General features: G+C 43.3%; 2 protein-coding genes across 2 annotated transcripts; one reads left to right on the top strand and one right to left on the bottom strand.

Moving 5' to 3' along the window:
- Window positions 1-719: 719 nt before the first annotated feature.
- Window positions 720-7647, bottom strand: TMEM254 (transmembrane protein 254). Its single transcript, XM_027720691.2, has 4 exons — window positions 7518-7647; window positions 5949-6052; window positions 4686-4745; window positions 720-2256 (listed from the first exon to the last, which is right to left on the bottom strand). The coding sequence occupies exons 1-4, from the start codon at window positions 7617-7619 to the stop codon at window positions 2136-2138; spliced, it is 387 nt and encodes a 128-aa protein (XP_027576492.1). The 5' UTR covers window positions 7620-7647; the 3' UTR covers window positions 720-2135.
- LOC113987677 (diencephalon/mesencephalon homeobox protein 1-B-like) lies at window positions 7535-22389 on the top strand. The gene is made up of 5 exons (XM_039385746.1): window positions 7535-7625; window positions 9869-10022; window positions 14785-19841; window positions 20033-20217; window positions 20306-22389. The coding sequence occupies exons 3-5, from the start codon at window positions 19799-19801 to the stop codon at window positions 21245-21247; spliced, it is 1170 nt and encodes a 389-aa protein (XP_039241680.1). The 5' UTR covers window positions 7535-7625; window positions 9869-10022; window positions 14785-19798; the 3' UTR covers window positions 21248-22389.
- The last annotated feature ends 1658 nt before the right edge of the window (window positions 22390-24047 follow it).

The raw sequence follows: 24047 nt of genomic DNA, 5'->3' as shown, positions 1-24047 counted from the left end.
AATTTTTCTACTATAGCTTCCTTGGGCTCCACTGAAGAAGCTTTTGCCATTGCCGCTCTCAAAGGAAGCCCTTCTAATTGAGTCTAACAGCACGTAGACAACTTCTCAGAGCTGTGATTTACCTGCAGCCATTCCAGAGCCCAGGTGGAAGTGCTGTGAAGGTCAGCATGACAAGCGCTTGGTGTGCAGGCTGGTGGTGGGAGAGGAAGGTAGTGGAGTAGTTCTGACCTTATTTACAGCCTCACTGATGGAAAGTGAATAGTGGGAAACAAGAACAGACAAAAATGCCTCTTGAGAAGAAAGAAGTATTGTGCCATTTTTCTTAAGTCTTGAACTAGCCCTTAGCATTATTGTTACACCTTTACCATTGTACAGGAACAATATCATGAAAATGCTAAACCAAAGTTACTTCTTTTATCCCTTCATATTCGTAAGTTAAGGCTCATTAAGAGTCAATTAGAATTCATCTTGAAACAAAGAATATTATACCAATACTGCTTTTAGTGCCATGGAAACTTTTTTTTTTTTTGGTAGGGATAAGCCCCATCAACACCTTGCCCTGTTAGAAATGCTGGACTGGGGTGGGACTTACTCTGTAAAGCATAGAGCCAGCTGATCCTGTATGTTCCAGGTGCGGATACTGATATTTGCAGGTATAGAAATTATGTATTTAGTATAGGCATTTATTGCTAGGATAAATTAAAAAGAAAAACAACTTCTTCACTTTTTTAAAATCTTTATTGGGTCACAGACTATGGTAACAAGTTACACAGTAAAATGCAGCTCAGGCTTTTGACACTCCTGTTGGATTTCTAGGCACTAAACGCGAGTTTCTACTTCTCTACAAAATGTTAACCAGTTTACCATTAAACAAGAAAAAAAACCCGAAACAAACCACCATTTCGAACCCTTCAGTTCTTCATGCTTTCAGTATGCACTGAAAGCAAAAACTTTATGTACCTGTGCTTGAATAAGACTTCTTCATCAGAAGTGTTAGTCTGTAGGTACTGCACAAGGCACAAGGTTATTTGTTACTGCCTTGTGGAGCTCTTGGTTAGAGCAAGAACAACCTATTCTTATCCTTTTTTCCAGAACAGCAGCACAACAAGTGGCATGGTAAAACTTCTCCGACACCAGTTAATACTTTAAATAGTTATTACTTTTAAAAGTGCTAAACCTAGACAGGCTAAATTCTTGTTCAAATATCCAAAAGTAAAAGACAGTATGATAAAAGATTCACTACACATACAGGAAATACTCTGAGGGTGCTTAAGATGATCTCCCAACAACAGATTTCATAACACCAGCACCTAGGAAACAGTGGTATATGTTTATTCACTACGCTTAATTTCATTCAGAAATATAAACTTTTCTGCTGGATTTTGGAACGATAATTTTCTTCCTTAGATAATAAATTTCTTCTCAGAAAAGCTGCCCTCCCAGCTACTTTATATTGTAATAACTCATAGATTAAAATCTTCATTCAAAAGATGAGGTCATGCTGCATGAATTTTAAGGCACATGTATTAAACCAAGTTAAAATGGTTTATGTATCCAAGCTCACTGCACCTCAGCCTGAGCTGAGACTTGGTCTGTTTGATGTGCTTGCAGCAATATAGTGGTCTGTCCTTTGTGGAATAAAATAAGTTAACAAAACAAAGTACAAAGACCAGGCTTTCACAACAGCAACGCCAGTACTGTAGAGGAAATACAGTAAATTTAAATCCTATTGCAAAACAGGTGCAAGTTGCCTTGTAGCTGTCAATTAGCTGTAGAAGAAAAATCCTCCTCATGGAAAGGTAATTTATCAACCACTACTACCACTACTGTCAGTGACAGAGTATACAGCCTGTGTCACAAACTGCAGAGAAGCAACTTTTGGCTTATTGCATAATAAATAGGATTAAACTTTGGCAGTGCCAAGACTGAAGGGCTGAATTTCTACTTATCTATCCACAGGGGCCTGGGAATTTTAATTGTTTTGCTTAGTATGAGGAGAGTTGCTTGGGTAGAAGGGCACTGCATCACGCAGCAGGAATGTAAATTAGATAATTACAGCACCTAGACATGTAAGTGAGGATCTTTTCTGAAAAATGAGGATGAAGAATGTGAGAAGTGACGTCTTCCACTGTCTTCTAGTACTGCTTCTTGGCTGAAGGTTTGTAAGCCACCAGAAGACCAAAGGAAGCATACCCAAAAAAAAGGGTCTGAACGAACCATTGGAACTGAACTGACGGGTCAGTGATTCCTTTAGATCTGCAACATTAACAAAAGCATAAAATGGGTCAAAAAACTTATGTTCCTGCAGACTAGACTGTGATACTCACAAAATGAGGTTAGATATCTCTACCCATCCTGGATATTCAGACTTGATTAGAACATTTCAACTTAGCATCATTAATTCCAATCTACTGAGACTTGTTTCCTGTGCTAACTAAACATACTAGTTCCTGTGATTTTAAGCTACCTACAGAAAAAAGTTCTTTCAGACATTTCATCCTTATAATTTCCTCAACAGTATACAAATTGCAATCTCAGCGTATGCTATTTGAAATGACTTATCCTATAACAAATCCTATAAGAAACTGGAGTAGCTTAATACTAATCTTAATACACAAGTCTGAATGTAATTTCTTGTTGACTGTAGTCATTTAACTAATACATAGTAATTAAATATATATTTATAATATATAAATAAATATTTTAATATTATTTTTATTAAATTATTAATAAAACAATTACTACATAATAAATAAGTCAGTTAATACATACTACTGTATACAAGCAGGGCAGAGACCTGAGAAATACTGTGCAATGCAGGATGGAGAAGCACTCTTATCTAAATTTGTGGCTAGAAAAATACAGGTAACAGGGCTGAAGACACCTGACTTAATTTATGAAGTAGAAGTTTTCCTATGTTAGTTAAAGTTAACATGTATGAACTTTTTTGTCTTTTACAGAAAATGTCACTTTTTTCTCCACTTCATTGTTCTTGGGAAATACTACTACTGAAAGGAACACGTACAAATATAACAACAAAACCAAAGGATTTCACATTTCTAGTAAACAAACACATCAAGCATAGCTGTGCTCCAGCTCACCAGTTTACAGGGAGGCTCCCTCTACTGACCTTGTCCAGAACAGTTCAGCTGTCCATAGTACCAGAGCATCACACACACAAAATGATTGTCTAGCAAGTGTTAGCACAACATTTCTAGATGTTCATTCTTAAATTGTCTTACCAGATGTGAAAAACTTTTTTGTTTAGAATCACAGCTGCAGCGTTCCCAAATGAATGCAGAAACTGGAGAACTAAGGCTTAAGGAATTTACCTGTTTCTACAAAGTGAGCTTACTTGAATAGACCACATGCAGCAATACAGGCCAACAGCCAATGACAGTACTACTGTTGATTAACAAATTTGTATCTCCTTCCTCACTAGTTTTCCCTTGTGCCTCCTTTGTGATGTTGCCAAGTAGACATTACTTTTACATCAGTAAAAATGAATGGTGTTTGATGCTCTTAGAATCTTATGACAACTGCTGGTCATATACAGCTGGGTGCCTGAAGAGACAATGATGGGCAGGCCATCTGTGCTCCTTCTTTCTTATGGGCTTTAACACTACTCTGTAAAACTTCATTAGTTAAACTAATTACAATACCCTGATGTGGTATGTTCACTGGTAGTCAAGTGTCCTCATACTTAAAAGAATCACCTTAAGGCTTTATACCCATCTATCTGCAGAACTAGACTTTTAACTTCAAAGCTACATAACTTAAAACCAGAGCCTCATAAAAAAAATATTACTAACTCTCATTCTGAAGGTGGAAATCATTAATCCATATTCTACTATCTTGAGAACCACCTTAAACAGCGTTCTGTGAAACAAAATCCCTTTGCTTCCAAGAGCCGTTACCGGAGAAGCCTGGGACAGACAGCTGTGAACTGAATCACATGAAGTGGAAAACCACCATTTTTATGATGGCAAACAGACTGGCCACCTACTCTCTAGAGCATGAGAACCAGTATCTGCATTCTTCTGAAGTACTACAAACAAAATTCAAATGATCAGAAGGACCACGTGTTTGGACAGCACACCTTTCCAGGTAAATTGTTACCCTATTGTAAGAATTAGTTGGCCTTGCTTGTATAGTCTGATTGTTCCAAGTACTTTATCCCACAAACCTGCAGATACAAGTAGATCTTAAATAGTCCCAAATGGAAATGTCCAATTGTATTCTTACAATATAGATGCAATTGTTAAAGTGTGTAATTAGCAGTATTGAAATTCTGATGAGGTAAGATCTGATAAAGTTGTAACACCCGAAGTTATCAGACTATTTCTACACTATCTATTGTTCCCTCTGCTCCCTGAGGAGCAGTGGTACCCCATGAACAGGGAGCTCAGAGGCAGACAGACAAGCTCTGGCAAACCTTGCTGCTGCCAGTTCTGCAAGTTGCCACCCCTTGGTTTTGCCTCCCTGTACAACAGTAACCATTAGAAGAATCTGCAGTAACCAGTTGTGGAGGTCAGCAAACTATCACTGCAGCCAGAATTTTATCAGTATGCTCTGAATTCATACTGCTGCTGAAAACCACCAAAATCAGTCTATAGCTTATGTCACTTGTACCAAAGATCCTTTTCAGAGAACCTATGTTGGAATCAAAGGAGGGAACAACTTACTGGCATAACTTAATACCGTAGAGGGCTTCTACTATGTGAATCAACCAGGATACCCAGAACCTAATGGAAAGAAAACATGTTTTATTTTGTTGAAAATGAGGGAAAAGATGGTTGTATCCAAGATGCATTATGCAGAGAATATAAACCTGGAAGCATAGAAGTGACATCTTACTTTAACGTAGAAAGGGAGGGGTATTTTTTATCTTAGAAAAAAATATGTGTGCACTTAAAAGAAACTGAAGTCCACTCAGAAAATCAGAGGAACTGTAGCTCATGTAATATCCCTCAACCTGCTATTTCAAGTATCCACTGCAGGCTTCCAAAACTTTCAGCACTTAGATTAAGCCAAAAAGACAAATGCTTAGTGAAAGCAGTACAAGTTAATCTTAGCTAAGCATGCAAAATCTATCCTTTTACTTACATGAGTATTTTTAGTGGTCCTAAGGAGCTACTTCAGTTTTTATAGATTTAGTTCTATGAAAACAACTGTGTGTATAGATTCAGAATATATAATATGACTTGATGAATCAAACTCGGTCTACCAGTTTTCATATGGAAGCTTTTAAAAATAAAAAGTTACACAGGATATTCAGTTAAGCTCAATTCAATACATTGCTAAAGCAAAGATGAAGGTTTATCTTCTACATGATGCATGGTAAAATAAGTGAGAAAGCCTTGCTGATTTGTCTTTACCGGAAGTCAGCAAGTGACAGACCTGCTCACAAGGAAATATTTTCCAGCTCTTATGTTAATTAAGGTGACAAAACCTAAGTTTTGTAACCCAGCAAAACTCAGCGCTATGCAGTTTGTCCAGCAGGTTATTTCTCATGGGGACAGGATCAGGATAAGTGAGTACGAGGGTAGAAAATGTTCTTTAATTGAAGCTGGAAAAAGAAGAATCCTAAAGAAAGAACTGGACTACTCAAGTAACAACTTGAGAAAAGAACCACTTTTAGGAGGTGGTACAAATATAACTTCACAAATGGACAAACAACTGTTGTCAAAAGTAGTATCTTAACATTTTTTCCCTTTCTTGCTATAACATCACTGATGCCAAATTCTAAGCTGAATTTTTAAACTTTCATACTGGTCTTAGCCTATGTAGTCTTCTACATACTTTTTATCCCACATCCTTAATTATAATGAGCTTGAAAGGAGAGCTCTTTAAATCTAATTAACGATTGGGTTACAGGAAAGCTTGTTAACACAGACTAAGCACAAGAGACAGAGACAGGCAAAATAATACAGTCAAATATAACTTACATGTAGCATACCCACTTGTGGTGGTGTTCCACTAAATAATTAAGGAAGGTACCAAATATTCCCAAATAACTATAAGGTATAGTCGAAGGCCAAAGTGTTACCCACTAAAAAAAAAAAAAAAAATTAGCTTACTTCAAAGTAGAATTACTATCAATTTAACCTTTAATGAGCTTTCTTTTTGCTCTCCCCACCCCCCATGTCCATTAAATGTGGTTTAGGGCTTATTTATTCATAGTATTTAAACTCTTTCATTCCATTAACCTTGTCCAAGATCCATCAACAAGGCAACTGGCCTTTGAGAGCACACTTACTTAAAAAGATTCAAACTATGAAATTTCTTTCTCTTGACATACAAGATGCCAAGGGATAAGCTTAAGGTTGCTGTCTGGGTACCAAGAGTGCGTCTGCACATTAAGTGGCATTTCAGTTGTAAGCTCATTACCCATTAGACATGGCAGCTGCAAAAAACACATTGTCCTAAAGAAGACAATTTGAGGAAACTGACCTGAAGAATTCAAACAGTGACTAAACTGTTTAGTAGGAATAACTATCTAAAACTAGGGGATCAGTCTTTCTTCTTTTGTGCCTTAAAAAAGAAAATGCCAGATTTTCTTCTGTTTTGAACAGGGTGCAGAAGATGACTGCTGTCCCAAGACCAAAGACGCACATGGTTTGCTTCCAGGTTTCTTTCCTGTCGCCGAGCTGTGTGCAGTGTTTGCCAGTGTCCACCTGCCTTTTACCAAGCCGTGGAGAAGCAGGCGGTCAGTGAGCTGTGCCCTGCAGAGTCCACTGGGGATGAAAGGTGAACGCTAGGCTAGACCAAGGTTCACACTCTGCTATCAATGCTCCAGTTTCTAACTGCACTTAAACGTAGCTATGCCAAGGACGTGGCAAGATGATGCATTTAAACACGGAATTTGCTTAAAGCGCATTCTGTTTCTTGAAACAGTCCAAAAGCTGTTCGGCGAGCTGCCTGGCCTGCCTTGACCATCATTTTTTCAGCGGTGGTTCTTAGGTTTAGAAAACCCAAACAGAAGGAAAACATGTGAAAGGATGACTTTGATAAACTTGTCAGATATATCAAAACTGTCGCTAATATCCCTGCTCCAGCAATCCGACTTATCTTAGTTGATGGCTGGTTTCAGAGACTCGCCAATTTTCCAACCACGCCGTCAGTTCCTACAGTCTGCAAATGCACTTTACGGACTGACGTGCCCCAGGGCTGTCCCGGAGCGAGCTGTGCCGATACTCGGCGCGGTCAGTTTTGGGAACGCTGGACCCCTCTCCCAAGGCACCGGCACCGCCAACCGCGCCCGGGATGTGGCCTCACCGCCACAGCCTCGCCTCCCAATCCCACTGCTTTTTCCCTCTGGACTCCCTCCATGGCTCCCTCCAGCCTCCTCACTGCCTGGCCTGGCCAAAGTAGGACGCTTAGTTTCCTTTTTCTGCCGGCTTATTTTTAGGAAGAGCCCTTCCCGCGGACACCGGCACGGCGCAGGGAGCCTATCCCACGCACCGCGCGTCTTCCGACCGACGTCCCGCCCGCCCCGCTCCCCCGCCGCTCCTTACGCCGAGGAGGACCATGCCGAAGATGATGGCGACCATCCATATGAGGCGGGAGCGCTGGAAGTGGCAGCTGCCATCGCGTCCCCGCTCCGCCGCCGCCGCCATCGCTCGGTGCGTGCTCTGCCCCCGGCGCGGCCCGCGCGCTAAGGCCGCCGAGGGCGGGGCGGGGCGGGGCCGGGCCACCGCGGGCCGGGGGGGGGGGGGGCGGCCTCGTCCACCCCCGGACGGGGAGGGGGGGGAGGGACACGGTCCCTGCCCCGCAGCCGGGGGGGCCGCGCCAAGTGCCACACTTTGGGTGCAATAACCCCCTGCAGCGCTACAGGCTGGAGGCAGAGTGGCTCGAAAGTGGCCCGGTGGAGAAGGACCTGGGGGTGCTGGTCGACAGTGGCTGGATATGATCCAGCAGTGTGCCCAGGTGGCCAAGAAGGCATCCTGGCTTATATCAGGAATAATGTGGCCAGCAGTACCAGGGCTGTGATTGTCCCCCTGTCCCACTGTTGAGTCCACATCTTGACTGCTATGTCCAGTTCTGGGCCCCTCACTGCAAGAAAAACACTGAGGTGCTGGAGCGAGTCCAGAGAGGGGAAATGAAGCTGGTGGAGGGTCTGGAACACAAGTCATGTAAAGAGCAGCTGAGGGAGCTGAGGTTGTTCAGCTTGGAGGAGACTCAGAGGTGACCTTAACTCTCCCTACAACTACCTGAAAGGAGGTTGTTGCCAGGTGGGGATCGGTCAGCCTCTTCTCCCAGGCAACAAGTGACAGGACAAGAGGACACAGGAGAGCACCAGGAGAGGTTTAGGGTGATTAGACATTGGAATGGGCTGCCCAGGGAGATACTGGAGTCCAGCCCTGGAAGTTGAAGGAAAGACCAGACACAGTACTGAATGCCATGGCCTAGTTGACACAGTGGTGTTCGGTCATAGGTTGGACGTGATGATCTCAAGAGGTCTTTTCCAACCTAAGTGATTCTGTGCCGAACGCGGTATGGAACAGCACAGAAGCTGGAGAGAGCTTTCCAGCTTGACGCTTTGCCACTTCACCGCAGCGCTCCTCTTAGGGGTGGAGGAAAAAGCAGGAAATGCAGGAAATGGGACAATCTCAGCAGGTGCGGCCCGAGATGCACCCGCTGGCCCGGGGCACCCCGCAGGGACCGGGCCGCCCTCTCGTGGCACCGGGAGCGAACGGCACCGGGCGGGATCGGGAGGTGCCTCCCGCCGGAGTCCCGGGCCCGGGAGGGCGCGGGATTGTCCCTGGGGCGAGGGCACAGTGTCCCGGGGCTGTCCCTGCGACAAGGGCACGGTGTCCCCGCCGCAGCCCACCCGGGGGTCACAAACTGCAGCAGCGCTCGCTACGGGGCTAAAATAAACAGGTGTTGCCCTTCTACCACTGAGCAGTTCAGTCATTATTTGGAACAGTACATAATACCTTTTTGAAAACTACCAATTCAGATTGTATTAAATCCAGCATTTTCTACTCTATGCCCTTTTGGGACACTGGACTCGGAGATGAACTTGTCCAGAGAAGTCACCAGGACCTTGGGAAAGGTTCCCACGGGTAGAACTGTTGGCAGATGGGATGAGGGTTCATGCTTTCCTTTGAACTTTGCTACCTTTTTGCTTGACAGAGACTTTGACAGTGTAGAGACAGTGAGGAATGTTGACTATGCTGTTCCCTCTCCTCGCCTGAAGGCTAAACACCTGCTCTTTTAACTATGTGTTAATGACGTGTCTGTAAAGCTGTTCTCTGCAACAACTAATGCAGCATGTCCTGACATATCCCCTGCATGAATCCTGTGTTTCAGAAAATGGTCACTATAGAAGGGTTAGTTTTGTTCTGTCCTGAGGCTGTTCTGTTTCCCTGTCTCTATTTCATTCCGGGCTGTTCCTGCCCAGAGCACCATACAGGGGTTTTCTTGTTTGTTTGTTTGTTTTTCTGGAATGTTTTTTGGAGATTATAGTAGGGTTTGGTAAGAAATTCCTGCAGTGGTAAAACTGTTCCTGGGAGCCCATCTACAAAACTCAGTGAGGTTGGCTATGTGGAATTCCACCTGCTTAATAAATTTCCCTGGTTTGCTTTGCTGATGCAGGAGAGCAGAGTGTGTGGCCCCACTTACATCTTAGTATCTGGCAGAAATTTCTAAAATTCTGGGGTTTTTTTTTGTTTGTTTTTTTTTTTGTTTTGTTTTGTTTTGTTTTGGTTTTTTGGGTTTTTTTTGTTTGTTTTGTTTGTTGGTTTTTTTTTTTTGTTTTTTTTTGTTTTTTTTTTTTTTTTTTGGTTTTGGTTTTTTTTTTTTTTTTTGGGTTTTTTTGTTTGTTTTTGTGTTTTTTTGGGGTTTTTTTTTTGTTCCTCTTTAGAACATTCTACACAGACTTCTGCCTTTCTGTAATTCCATGTCCAAAGGTTGTGCTGAGATCCTGAGATGGGCCGAGCTTTGTGGCAGAAGTGCCTCGGACTGCCCCACACAAGGAGAACCCACCTTGCCGCGCACCAAATACCTCGTCTAAGGAAGTAAGGCAAGTGTGCGAGAATGAAATCCAAAAGCAACTCAGTTGCCGAAGGGATGTGCTGCTGCGCGGAGGTGACTGGAGAGGGCAGTCAATACACAGGAAAGATACAGGCTGTCAGCAACCCGGCGCTGCGGCAGCATTTGCTTTGTTAGGCTGGGTTTGGTGGCCAAAAGTGGCCAGGAGAGGTCAGAGAGGATGTCATGTCACCCGTTCTGCCGCACTGCCGTGAGGACTGACCGCACTGTGATATCGTGGGCGGAGGAGGGGGAGCTGGCCTCCTCTTCCTCCTCTGCTGCCAAAAATAATTGATTTATCTTTTATTAAGCGATATTCTTCCTGGGCTGGATAGACCATGGTCACAAAACAGCTTCATGTGTGACAGCAGCCCCCACTCGCTGCCAGTGACACAGGCAGCTCCACCAGCCCTGGGCACGGACTTGAAAGTGAAATAGTTCATGAAGACAACCCCCTGCTCAGACCTTTTGTGGGGGTGGACTTCTGGAAGTTACATTTCAAATCCAGGACAATGGCTTTGACCCGGCTTTTTTAAAAAGGCTCTTTCTTTTGACAAATATATGAGTCTTTGGAGTATTTAAGAAGCTGAATAGAGTTCCAGTTTTAAAAATTTAAAACCAGAAGTCCTGTTGCATCATCTGGTCTGGCCAGCACAGGCCATTCAATTTTATCTTGTTTCTCTGAATTGACCTCAGTGAGTGACTTGCTTTTACTTAAAGCATACTTTTCAAGGGACATTTTATCTTACTTTGAAGGTGGCAAAAGACATAAAATCCACTGCTTCCAATGATTATTCTTTCTTGTGTCTCTTAGGTTAGATGTACCTAACAACTACTTTTGAGGGATTAATTTTCCAGAGTAGCTGAAAAGCCTGCTGTTTCATATTTTGCAAATATTTGCATTTCTGCCCTCATATTTTGGACAGACCAGCTATCTTTGTGGCTTCAACACTGGAAATCTTGTTTGTCAGTGAATTGCTTTTATTGGCAAGTATCATCTAAACTGGAAACTACAAATCCCAAACACTGTTACGTGAATTATTGAAAAAAAATGCAGAACAAATTCACTTTGCCAAGTTTACAGGGAGTTAAACTGTTTTACCACAACTTCGGAGATTTCTACTTTGGTTTCCTTTCCTTTTCTCTTAATTAGTGCCAGAAAGTGACTGAATGAAGCCCTGGCATCCTGTTATGAACTGGCAGCATGCTACACACCAAAATATCACCTGAGCGCAGACAGTGGGAAGCGAGATTTAGATTAATAGTTGGGAACAGACATGTCAGTTGTGACAGGATAACCACAGCTCCATGTTCTTTCTCAGGCCTTTCCTGTGCTAGAGAACATGCAGATATTGGTAGCTATCAATTGACACAGCTGCCATCACGGTGACAGAGCTCTGTAAGCATTTGAAGAAGACGAGCTATCCTGGCTTTGCCCGGCTTCAGGCTGCACAGATTGCTAAACTGAGTCTATTTTGACAGTAGTCAAGGCCATAGAAAAGAGGGAAAGCATAATCTTAAAAACAAGCTTGAAAAGAAAAAAGCATATTCCCTCATAATTTCATACAAACATTTTTCTTTCATTTGCATCACTTGGTTTAGATTTCAAATTAGTTTGGTATTAAATCCATGAGTACTTATTAAGAATCTAAGATTAAAAGACATGTTTGCTACAAGATCAGTAGATAAGGTTACTAACCACATGATACCATGAGAATGGGACATGTGATCCTCTTTGACATTTCAAAGACAGCTACATTAATTTTTAAAAATGTTTTTTTCACTGAAGCTCTGTCCATAGGGTCCTGAGGTCTCTGTGGTGACTGGGTGTGTACACTGAGGTGGGTTAGTTCTGCTGAAAGCAATCGAATGGACCTGTGTATTCTTTCTGCCTAATCCCTGAGAAACAGCTACCTCATTTCCTATGATGTATATATCAATAGATCACTCTCTTCAATTTTCAAATACTGAAGTTTCTGCTGCACCTAGTGGTGGAGAAAACTTGTTCCCTCTTCGGTTTAGAAGCATTTGCTATCTCTAACTTAGAGATATTGACTATCTCACTTTCATTGGGAAGTACAAAGGGTATTTGCCAGGTAGTCTGCCTCTTTTGTTTGGTGTTCCTGGTAGATGCCAGAGACTAGATAGAGACGTGTTAGCTCTTCCCTGTCTTTTAAAATTCCTTAAAATAAAGGGGGAGGGAGGATTAGTCAAATTCAGACCAAATTTTAGGGTGTGAGTCATTGTACTGGAGTCAGTGATGTGACTTCTTTAAACAGCAACTTTCTGTATAGGTAAGGATTAAGGGACTGGGCTTTTTTAGGAAGTTACTTGAAAATGAACTGCAGCCAGTTTTAAACTGGATTTGAAGCTGGTATAAAAGAGATGAGATGCATTCAGTTACCTAAGTTACCTAAAGACATGGAATTATCAACAGGGCTTTTTATTATCAGGGTTAAATGACAAAATGCTATAATGAAACTAATGCAAGTAATGTCTGATTCCTAATGTAACTAGTTAACATGGCTGTTCCTCTATAATTTTTAATTTTTAATGGGGACTTAAAATTGTGTCACCTTAATCTTTTAGTTCTAAGACCAGAGAAGCTAAGGAAAAGTATGGTCTTTAAAAGTATTTCATGTTGCAGTTTGACAGGCATTACAGTTTTGAGTTAATGGTCAAGATTTTCAGCAGATTCCCATACTTGCAAAAAAAATGTGAAGTGTAATGAGATGTGCATTAGAAGAAACAATGTAGTGTGGTAATTCTGCTTCTTCTTGTAGTGAATAGTCTTTGCAACATGGAAGTATGTATCCTTCTCATTTGTAGTTGGATTCCTTGGATGTTTGATAAAACTAGTTCTCTTCTAACACATTTATTACATAACTGTAAGCATAATTCAAGCACTGGAAATTGTCAGCTATAAAGGTTCCAGACAAATACTTTATTCTTTGTAAGGACTAAGAACTAGGTAACACTTACAAAGGTATGAATTTCTCATTGATTTTACTACAAATCCAGTCTGTACATTTTAGAGGCGAATTTTTGTCAGAGTTCCATATGCTCATCCTAAAAATATCACTGTAGCGGTTTTTTTGTTATTAAAATGGAAGAGAAAGGTGAAACAGCTGCTTTTGTCATTACAAGCTTTGGCCAATGTTGCATTAATAAGCCTTTGTAAATAGACAGCCAAGACTCACAAGTTTGAAGTCTGGGTTGCACAGAGATCTTCAGTTTTGAGCAGCTGTGCACTTTACAGTTCTGTATTTGTTTTTACCAATATCTGCTGGAAGTCAGTAACTCGAGTCCTACTGGACTATTTGGGAGATGAGAAGCAATAGGACTGACAAGGGAGGTTAGAGAAATAGTTCTTTGAACAGGGAGGAGAAGACTCCAGACAACTTGTCTCCAGTCCTAGCAGACTAGCCTTAAGGCCAAATTCACTCATCTTTAGGCAACTAGTTATCATAATCAGGTTCAGCAAGCCATGATGTTGTGGTTTGTTGTATTTCTATAGTATCATGTGGGTGCTTGTATTCTGTCAGCACAAGAAAAAGATAGTCCTTTTCCTAAAATGTCTGCAGTTCAGAGGTCTGATCCTCTCAGAGTCCACAAGTGTTTCTGGAGCTGATCAGTCATTGAGTATATGGTGACAGACACTTTCTTACAAAGGAAGGGAGACAGGGAAGGAGATGGCAGAGATCATGAGGAAAAGTATTACCATAAAGTAACATAGACTGTGAACCTGACTCTACTGGGCATGAAATACTGCTACATTTAAATGAAATCATATTTATCTCAGTGGTGCTGGAGCAAGAAACAACTTGCCAGACTTAACTGAACTCAGTAATCCTCTGGAGGCCTAGGCTAGATATCTGGAGGATATTTTATACACAGTTTTATGTTTCTTGAGGCAGGATTTTAGTGGCCACAGGTTTTCTACTGCATGAGTTCCTGTGTGGCTTTCCTACTCTGTGCTCAAAGAGGTCAAGAATACTCATAATTTGTTCATTAGGCTTATCAAAAATGGAAATCCTACTCCAGGCTGTTCCTGCACTGGTGTGGACTTTGCTCTGCTAATTTGCCCTTCCCTGTGGTCATGCTAATCCTTCATAGGCTCAGGCTCAGCCTGTCCAAACTCCAAATCAGTGCTCTGTGTGGCTGTGTGAGGTGGGTCTGTCCCACAGAACAGAGGTGTCCCTCCACCAGAGTAGGAGACATTGTACTGCATGAGACTGGGGGCACTAATCACTACCTTCCCAGCTATCTTCCTTCCAACTCCTAAGACTTTTTTTCCACTGCCTAGAAAAAAATGACTAGTGTTGAGCACCACCAGGCTACCACTTAATAAAGACAAAATGTTTGCAAACACTTTGGTTTCAGTTTTACCTGGGGTCTTATTTTCTTTCAAAATTAAGGCAGCCTTCTCTTTGAAAGGGATGACAATTTCTTTCAGGATTGTCACAGGACTAAAAAACTCACCAGTAGGCAGCATAGTGACAGTATAAATAAGAAACTACTCTCAGGTTTCACAATAGATTACCATTACAACTCAAAAATGAGATCTTGGAGTTTGATAGATAATTCTATGAGAAGGCAAGCTCAGTGAGCGTCAAAAAGACAAAGCAAGTGTTAGGAGCTAATAGGAAAGCAAAGGAAAAAACCCTGCACCTTATCTTCATAATAGTTAAAACACCATGATTCCTTTCCATCTTAAATTCTGGCAGTCATTCTATCTTCTTGTCTCAGGAAGGACACTGTACCACTGGAAAAAGCTCTGAAAAAGGCAATGTGAATGATCAAAGGCATGGAGCAGATACCATAGGGTGAGTAATCATGGACCGGCTACCACAAGTAAGATGGGAAAGAGGTGGTTGAATGTAGAAAGTGATGGGGTTTGGTTAAAAAATGGGCAGTGTGAACTGCTGGACTCAGTGAAAGTCACTCCACATCTTGTGTGGGAGGCAGTGAGCACAAATGATTTTAGCAGGCTACATGTTCAGAACACATAAAGGTAACCATTGTTTCATGTAACCCATGGTTAAGTCCTAGTTAGAGGATGATTAGGAAGCTAAAATTTTACATACGTTCAGAAAAAGACTGAATAAATTCACAAAACAGAAACTCTCATCCATGTCAGAAAATCTCTGGGGCCAAAATGACCAAGGTCATCATGATAATTACTAAGTAAAAGTACCACAACGTCACTTACTGAACTGGTTATAGATCCTAGACTGGTATCTGTTTTTGGTTATCACTGAAGAGTTAAATATCAGGCTAGCAGACATTTAGTCTTAGCAAGTATGACCCTTTTTTACCATTTCTCTAGATTTTAGATAATTACAATCAGTTCAATGGATTATTTTAAGAGTTAAATATAAGAAACACTTAAGTGTGAGACTATTCCAAGTTATGGGAAACCGGTCTAATGCCTTTTTCACCTTGAAATCTACAGATTTTAGTGGGAACTAAGTCAGAGCAAGACTGGTAGGTCTCAAAAGTGAATGGTGTTTTCAGCAATATTGTTTTCCTCCACCCTGAAGTGTTAGAAACAACATTCATTTCACATAGGAGAAAAGGCTAGAGCAATGCTTTGACATAATAAAGATGTTTACTGTAAGGGAAAGCTCAGTGCAGGTGATAGCTCTCTCAAGAGCCAGTTCTGAACTGGGGAATGAATTCTCTTGGAAAGCAAAGATTGTCATAAATTTCACCCTCTTTTTGCTCGAGGTCCAAAATATGCCTCTACCCTGCTTTTCCTGATGACATATCATGGAAGTGTGCCTGTCTGTACATTGAATTGTTTTTCAAAACAAGAGAGGCTGCTGTAAATGCCCCTTTCCCCAAAGAGCAGGTGAGAACACAACCTCACTTGTCTGCTCATGTTCTCTGGAGGGTTCCTGGACACATCTGGCCGTGACAGTACTGAGCATAGGGTGAAATCTTTGTGGATGAGAACCCATGTTGCTTTGCTGAATTCTACCATTTTCCATTTGAACATGAAATCTCTTTGCAGTTCTCCAGGGTTGTTTTGTAGCATTTTTATTTCAGTAAGAGCTGCCTTTTACTACCAAGCCCATAATTAAAGCAGTGGTAAGTAATGGGCTGCAAAAGGTGTACCAAAAGATAATTAAAGATGCACTGCAGAGCATGAGCATCCTTTTTACGAGGTGTTAATGTCTGAAGACCAAGTAGTGAAATTGATTTTGCCTCCTTCAGGATGAAAGTTCTGCTCAAACATCAATAGCACTGTACTGCCCTAGAAAACGTTTGATGTAGGAATTTCTTAAAGGGTGTTTGTCCTAAGACTCCCCAGGCAGGCACCTGTGACAGCCCATGCTGCACTGGGTAATTCGGCATCCCATTCATGCTAGCAGGATTTTGGGGTCACCTTTGCAACTCCTAACTCAAGAAGGGCTGCTCTGGAGGGAGAGAAGTGAGGTTCTCCCAATGCCCTGGATTAAATAGATGCAACCCTTTTTTTTGAGAACATTTTAAAGAGCACTGTGACTAGTCATTATCTAACAATGATGTTGTCTCTCCCAAATGCACACATATCTTCCATTTCTGTTCTATTTTGAGTATATTCCACATGTGATTTGGACTCCTCTGTAGATGTACTTATACCACAACTGGCATAAAGGAACCTTGACAGAGTGGGTTTCCACACTTGGACTCTACTTCAATCTATAGCAAAATGCCATGGATTTTTGTGGAATTCTGAAGACAATCTATGAACTAAAGAGACACTGGTTTTGTTAAGCATGCTGCTTTGGGTATACCTGCTTCTTTCCCCACACTCATCCCATTCCCATATTTGTGAAATGAATCAAAAATAGGTGGCAGAATACTATTTTTCCAATAGAGTTTAGAGAGGAGATGCAAGAGCTCACAAACAGTTGTTTTGATTATCACTGACATGCAGCAGCACAACGATGCCAAGGGAATTCGGGCAGCAAGAGCTGGTCAGTGTTGTTGGCTGGATTAGTGTTTGTGGCAGAAATTAGCTCTTGTGTTAGGCCAAGTCCATAGGTCTCAGCAGAAGAGGGTCAAGAGGAGAGGGAGTAAAAGATTACTATCTTCTTTCCTGGAATGTCACTTAGTAACAAAACTCTCTTTCAATTAGCATTGCAAAGAAAATCTTTGAAAATGAAGGGTGCAAAGAGGCTGCCTGGCAGAATGCCTGAAACAATAACTCCGGGAAGTGTGAACTGCTCTCCATAGCTAGAGGATGTTAACAAAAGCCTAGTCTATCTGACCCGAGCTAATGGTCGTGGACAGTCACTGTTAGCAAGCAGTGCAAGTCCGTGCAAGTCTCTGCTGGCTCCTTCTTATCTCTTCTGCACTGGTTGTGTCTATAAGGTGTGTATGTGTGAGTGGGAGGAGATGATTTCCCTGTTCTTTTGAGATCGGTATTGCAGGCTGCCTGCAGGGGCAGCTTTATGTTGTAGTTATCTCCATGACATGATGTTTTCTGCTGTGAAAATTGAAAATCCAGAAAGAAAACTGAAGATATTTTTTCTAGTTTTCCTTGTGGCCAGACTGAATGAGTGAAGTATCTTTGTACCCTAGAAATATCCTTGGTATCCTTGATCCAGTTTATCAGGCACCCCATGGACAGAATTGCAGAGAGATAGAAAAGTCATATGCAATTCCATACTTTATTGTGCCAATTCAAATCGGGGCTCCCCCATTCTCTCTTACCCTTATCCCATGCTGGTGCTTGCCAAAAACTACACCGGCCAAAAAGAAAACCATTGTCTTTTATTTTTTTTTTTCTTTATGCAATGGGCAGCTCTGTGAGCTCTTGGCTCATTTCTAGGCAAGTGTACACTGGAGATGGTATGTGCAGGATTGTGTGCAAAGCCATGTGGAGGCTTAAAGACAGGTAGAGTTGAACTCTGCATGCTCAGAAAAAGAAGCAATAGCTGAAGTTGGCTTTGCTGTAGAGAAGACTGTCAAAAAAACTATGCCTCCAAGCTTTAAGTCTGCTTGTTGTGTCTGAGCCTTCGTCTACATATGTCTCTCAACAATAAAAGTGAAATAAAGCCAAAGGACTAGTAGCACATCTTGACTCTACCTACAACTGCTGAACCACTTTGTCACCCGACACTTTTCTCCTTTCTCCCACATAACAATGCTCACTTAAATACAAATTTTACCTTCCATATGGACAGGAAAAACTCCAAACTATCCTGGAGCTCTGGAGGAGAAAAGAAATCTTGTGGGATGTATCTGTGCTATGACAGTTCAGGCTTATGGGGATACTATGGTCGAAGAAAGGCGAGAAGTACTGAGAAATTGCTTCAAGCTGTTGTTTCCAGATGTTTTGGACTACTTGGTGCTATCACCCCTCTGGAATTCTCACTGTCTTCACATGCACTTCTGCTTGAAAATATTATTAAGGTAAAGTGATTTCTGAGGGCATTTACCTTGCCTTATGGACAGAGTTGCTAAAGGAATCCAGTCTCTGAAGTACTAGATTGACAGGGGCTGACTGTCATCCCTGTCTGGAAGGTCATTAATTTTTTGTTGTGAAGCACTGCAGTGGTGTGGGTAATGTTAAAACCTTTGTGCAGCTCAACCCAAAGTGGCTGCATGGACGGTGGATACACTGGTCCCTGCAGAACGCAAACAGTATGTAACAGCTCACAGACTTTGTCCCTGTACCCTTTAGCTTCAGAGCAAGCTGGACAAGGTCCCAAATCTGAAAAATGAATGGGGACATGGTGAGATGAAAAACATATGAAGTAATGATGCTGCTGTTCTTGAACACCTTCAGTGATAGCCATTAATGGCCTCATTTGACAAATTATTACACTGACTGATTTGCTGCTGTTCTGACATCTAATCCTTTGCAGCGTTGCAACTGTTGCTCCCTGTAAGTCCTTTATGTCACTCTTGGCTCTCTTAAACAATATTTCTGGACTCTCTTTTAGATTAATATGTCCGTCATGATTTCACCTTGGGCTGATAGCACAGACCTTGCTTGTTCTGTACCTGACTTGGATGAGCAGAGCTGTCTAGAGAGAAAAAAAAAACTGCCATAGGAAAGGAAAACCTTGTGCTGAGCTCTTCAGCATGCACTTGGGAAGGAGCCTACTCCATCTCCCCTGGGTGATCCCCGAGTGTGCTGGGGGAGGGCTTTGTCCTTTATTGTGAACAGCGGGTGTTAATGCAATGTCTAGTAAAGCCACCAGCATTTTATTTACTGCAGTTAAGTCGATGAGAAATGTCCCATGGATGGAAATAGGAGCAGGGTAACCAAACGGGGAAGACAAGGACTTGTCACCCGGGTGTAGTAAGAGCTGGGATGGTTTCCAGTTGGGAGAAGGGCAGTGTGGAGGCCTCCCTGCATCTAGAGGAGTACTGGGTTTCCAGCAGACCCCCGGGCCCGCGGTACAGAGAGAAGGGGAAAGGGGAGCACTCTTAGAGAGCTGAAGCAAAGGTGAAAGATTCTTTCATTGAATTATCCACTCTCCATTTGAATTAAAAAAAGGTGGATGGGCTGGTGGTGACAGCGGGGGCTTCGCTGGGAGACACTTTGGCTCCTTGTATGGGGCGAGCCCTTATTATGTGTATTTTGGTGATGGGGTGACAATGGAGGTGTGGGAGACGGCTCTGAGTCACCCGCGGAGCCCCGGCGGCCCCGGCTAATTGGCGGGGCCGGGCTGGGTGGGTGGGGGTCGCTCAGGGCCGAGGTGAAGGGCTCATAAGGCGCGGAGCGGCCAGAGGCGCCCCACCGCCCGCACACTTCGGCCCCATGGAGCTCGCCAGCCTGACCCCCGCCAGCCCCGGACCTGCCGGTGAGTAGCCCTGGGGCGCGCAGAGCGGGCGGGCGGGCGGCCGTGGGCTTGGTGGCGGTGTTGGTGGTGTTGGTGGCGGTGTTGGTGGCTGTGTTTGTGTCGGTGTCGGTGCCTGTGTCGGTGCCGGGGCCGTCGGGGCAGAGATCCGCCGCCCGGCCCCGCTGACCGCCTCTCCCCGCTGTCTCCCCCAGGAGAGCCCCGGGCGCGCCCCGCCGGTCCCGGCGCGGGGCGAGAGGGAGGCCGGCGCAAGAGAACCACGTTCAGCAAGGCACAGCTGGAGCTGCTGGTCCGCGCCTTCGAGAAGGAGCCATACCCCGGCATCGCCCTGCGGGAGCAGCTCTCCGACCTCACGGAGATCCCCGAATCCCGGATCCAGGTGAGAGGGGCGGGCCGGGAGGACGGGCGGGCGGGCAGCGGGGTGGCTTCCCGGTGGTCCGGGCACTTAGTCTCTGCCGGTCCCGCAGGTGTGGTTCCAGAACAGGAGAGCCCGGCAGCTGAACCGCAAGAAGAGCGAAGCCGCCGCCTACCCCAGGCCGGGCAAGGCAAAGCCGGCCCGGTGCGGCGGCCAAGAGCGGCCACGGGCGCCGCAGGGTCCTGGAGCGGAGCGGAGCCTCCTGTGCCCGCAGCCAGGCCTGCCAGGAGGGAGCCAGAACTTCTGCGGACAGCCGCCGTCTTACTCGGGACAGCCGTACTCAAGGCTCGACATGCATTTCAGGAGCTTGGATAACACTTTTGGAGCTCAGGGTCAGACCCCAGCTCACTTCGGTTTGGACTGCGTGGGAAAAGGGGTCCCACTAGGTGCGGAAAGCATGGGGAGTCCCCCTCAGTTCTCGCTCCCTGTGCAGCAGGCACAGGACTATCCGCACCTGAAGAAATCTTTCCCTGAAAACTACTACTCAGATGCGGATGTTTTCCAGATTTGTATAGAAGATCACCAGTACCTGGCAGCTAAAGAGAACATGTACAGGAGGCCTCTCTTTAACTACATCAGTGCTAACCAGGGCCTGGGTGTTGAGAACTATTCATGTATCAAGTCAAACACTTCTCCCTTTGCAAAGGGCTTCGCTTTCAGTTATGGTGAAGGGGAACCTAAGCTTGAGCTGGAGCAGATGAGGCACAGTTCACCTCTGCTTGAGGCTAGTAATGCTAGTCCTCCTTTGATACTTCCAAAACATGAAGGGGGGTATCAAGGGACACTTGCCACTCCAGCCACATCCTATGGGCAGCAGGTGCTGGAGACAGTAAATGACTACGACTCTCATTGGCTGGGGATGAGAAACGAAATTTTGGGAACAGGGTTAGATTCACTGTTTGAGTATGAGCAAAATGCAGAGCAAGGTGAGCAAAAAAGTTTCCTTTTTGCTTTTGGTGGCCAGAGTTCAACCTGTAATTTGAGTCACACATGAAACTGGCATGCTTGCCTGATGAAGAATTAATGTGATTTTTTGTTCAATTGGCAGTGTTGTCCTAAGTGACTAGAGGTTTTGCAGGTCTAAGTGTGGAGTGCTTGCTCTGAGTTTTGTGCCCTGTCTGGAAGGGAAAGAAAGATAAGCCACATTAGTAAGGGCTACAGGAGAATAAACTGCCAAATGTGTCCCATCCCAGGGAACTGTCACCAAGCTGCTTGCAGTATTCCTGCACGTTTGGTTATTGGCAGCCTCATGTTAACTTGCATGCACAGACTGATCTTCACAAGTATGTCAGTACTGAAGATTTTTCTGTGTTCAGACTGTGCTGGATTAATTCTGCCAGGAAGATTGGGACTATGGTGTTGCTTTTGTGGCCTTACTGCACGGAGTTTTGTTTCTATTCTGGTCATAATTCACTTACTTTAACTTAAGAAATCTGTAGAAAACAGACATTTATAGCTTTTATTGGAGAAAGCATTAACACGAGAAGGGGACAAGCATGGGAAAAACAGCATTGGTGGTGGCAGGGGATGGCTCACTGGGTGTGTCTGCATTTTAGGTGTGCTCCTGATAGAGAACACAGATGTTTTTTCCTGGATACTTAATGTGTAGTGTTTTCATTTAAAAATGACCACACGTGTAGCCTTTTAAAGGGCAATATTTTTGTGACTTCCTTTTGTATAATTTGTTTGCAGGTTGTATTCTTTTTTTTTTTTTGATTGTTTTCAAATTGTAATTTTCTATTTGCCAAATGAAGGTTTTCTGCCTTCATGAACTTGTAGAATTGCACTCAGAGAAGAGAAAAAAAATTCATCTTTGCATTTGCACATTGAGCCTGTTTTTAGAACTCTCAAGATCCATGGCTGTCTGGAAGAGCACTGTAATCATGGAAGTGTTCTTCACATGTGTCTCGGGAGACTGCCATGGTTACATGTTAAAGCAATATCAGACCTACAATGGTGAAAACTCTACGGGTAAATCCTTTTTTGTGTTTAAAATGTGGCTCTTTTATATTTTAAGTATGCCTAGATCTAAATACATATGTTATTAACTTAATTACTTTGTTTATAGAACAAAAGAAACAATGAAAATAAAACTTAACCACAGACCATTATTTTATTAATAAAGTTGATATCCCTGAAGAAGCTGTCTATGGAGATGTGTATACAAGAAGTCCAGAAAATTAGGTCTGACTTTTGTCAGTAGTTTTTAGCTGTGCCTGTAACTTTTCTGCCTTGACCTGAAGGAATGTGGCACACTCGCGTATCACAAAAGAACCATGGCTTCAGACAATAGCTGCAAGGCACAAGAAGTTGCATCTGAGAGCAAAGGCTAAAGAGGTGTTTATATTTATGATTGTATATATGACTCCTTTAGTTAACTTTTTGAAAAAAAATTTCATTAAGACTCATTTCTTTATTTACATATACCCTCTCCCTCATAAGACCTTCTTAATGAGAAGGCACAGACAGAAAAGTAGTAATTTTACCCATGAAAAAGACAAGAAAGTGGTGCTCAAAACTGTGTAGCAAAACAGCCTTACTTCATGAAGAGTGAGGTAAAGAGGAAGAGAAAAAAGCACATCTGAAAGAATAATACACACCATTAACCAACAAGGCTGGGATTTGGTTCCTCTCTGGGGTCAGTGGGCACCTGGCAGGTAGCACAGGGTCTTCCCATGGTATCCTCCCTGCTGATCTCAGTGTGTGGTAACCAGCACCCTCTTATCTCATGGGGTCTCAGGCAAGGAATGGGAAGGTCACTGTTACAGGTCTCAGGTGAGGCTGGTCCCTGCAGTGCATCCAGCTGTTTCCCTGTCACTCCGGAGGCATCCTATTCTGTCAAAGCTGCACTGAGGCAGCTGTGGTAGGTGTTTGGTGTTGAGCTGTCAATCCTGGCTGCTCTAATAATACTGGATATTCCATTATAACCCCTTCATCTGGTATTCACCTTCCCTTATTAGCAAACCCACATTTCCACCGCTGAAGTCAAACACACTCTGAACACTTCCTGTGAGCAAGTACTACAACAAAAAAAATCATTTTTCATCACAGAGCTACCTACTGCTCAGAGTAGAGCTCTTCTGTAAACTACCGGTTTTCTTTATTTTGTTACAAGTTGCTTTTAACACACCTACCCAGCATATATTTCACAAAGAAGAAAAATCTGTGCAGAGTCATTGGATGCTATACTCTAGTGATGTTCCTGTATACTTTCTCTCCTTGCTGTGAGGTAGAGAATGCCAGAACAGAAATTATATGCTTATTCAACACATAGGAGGCACTGTCACAACAATGGTATCAGTACCTTCCCCTGGACTTGCATGCCAACAGCATCTCTGCTGTCATGTTAGTACATGATGCTAAGGAAGAGGTGGAGCAGGAACCAGGTGTGTTCAGTATTGGACTACTCTTCTGCCTGCAAACCACTCCTGATTATATGAGAAGAGAGGATTTTGCATGCTAAATGTTGAAAGCTGTATTTTCTTCCATATAACTTATCAAAAAGAGATATTGAGGACCCAAATTCACCAATGTGGTTTACAGTCAGCCTGGGCCTACCCCACTGCTGGGTGTTCCGAGTTCCTCATGATGCAGGATTCTGCAAATCACATTCCCTTCTTCTCCAGCAGCAGGACCAATGTGACAGCAGCAAGTCCTCACTGGAAGCCACCTGCCTGGGAGACAGGATCAGGCCAGCATCACAGAAGGAGCAGTTCACGACCTGGACACCTCTTTAGCAGACCTGTGCCTTGCTGATGGTTCATGCCATCTGGCAAATCACCCCAGAGAAGGCT

This window comes from Pipra filicauda, unplaced genomic scaffold (genome assembly GCF_003945595.2).
Source record: "Pipra filicauda isolate LSUMZ 115617 unplaced genomic scaffold, ASM394559v2 scaffold430_size1018388_pilon, whole genome shotgun sequence".
Lineage (NCBI taxonomy): Eukaryota > Metazoa > Chordata > Aves > Passeriformes > Pipridae > Pipra > Pipra filicauda.
This window is presented reverse-complemented; position numbering and strand designations above follow the sequence as displayed.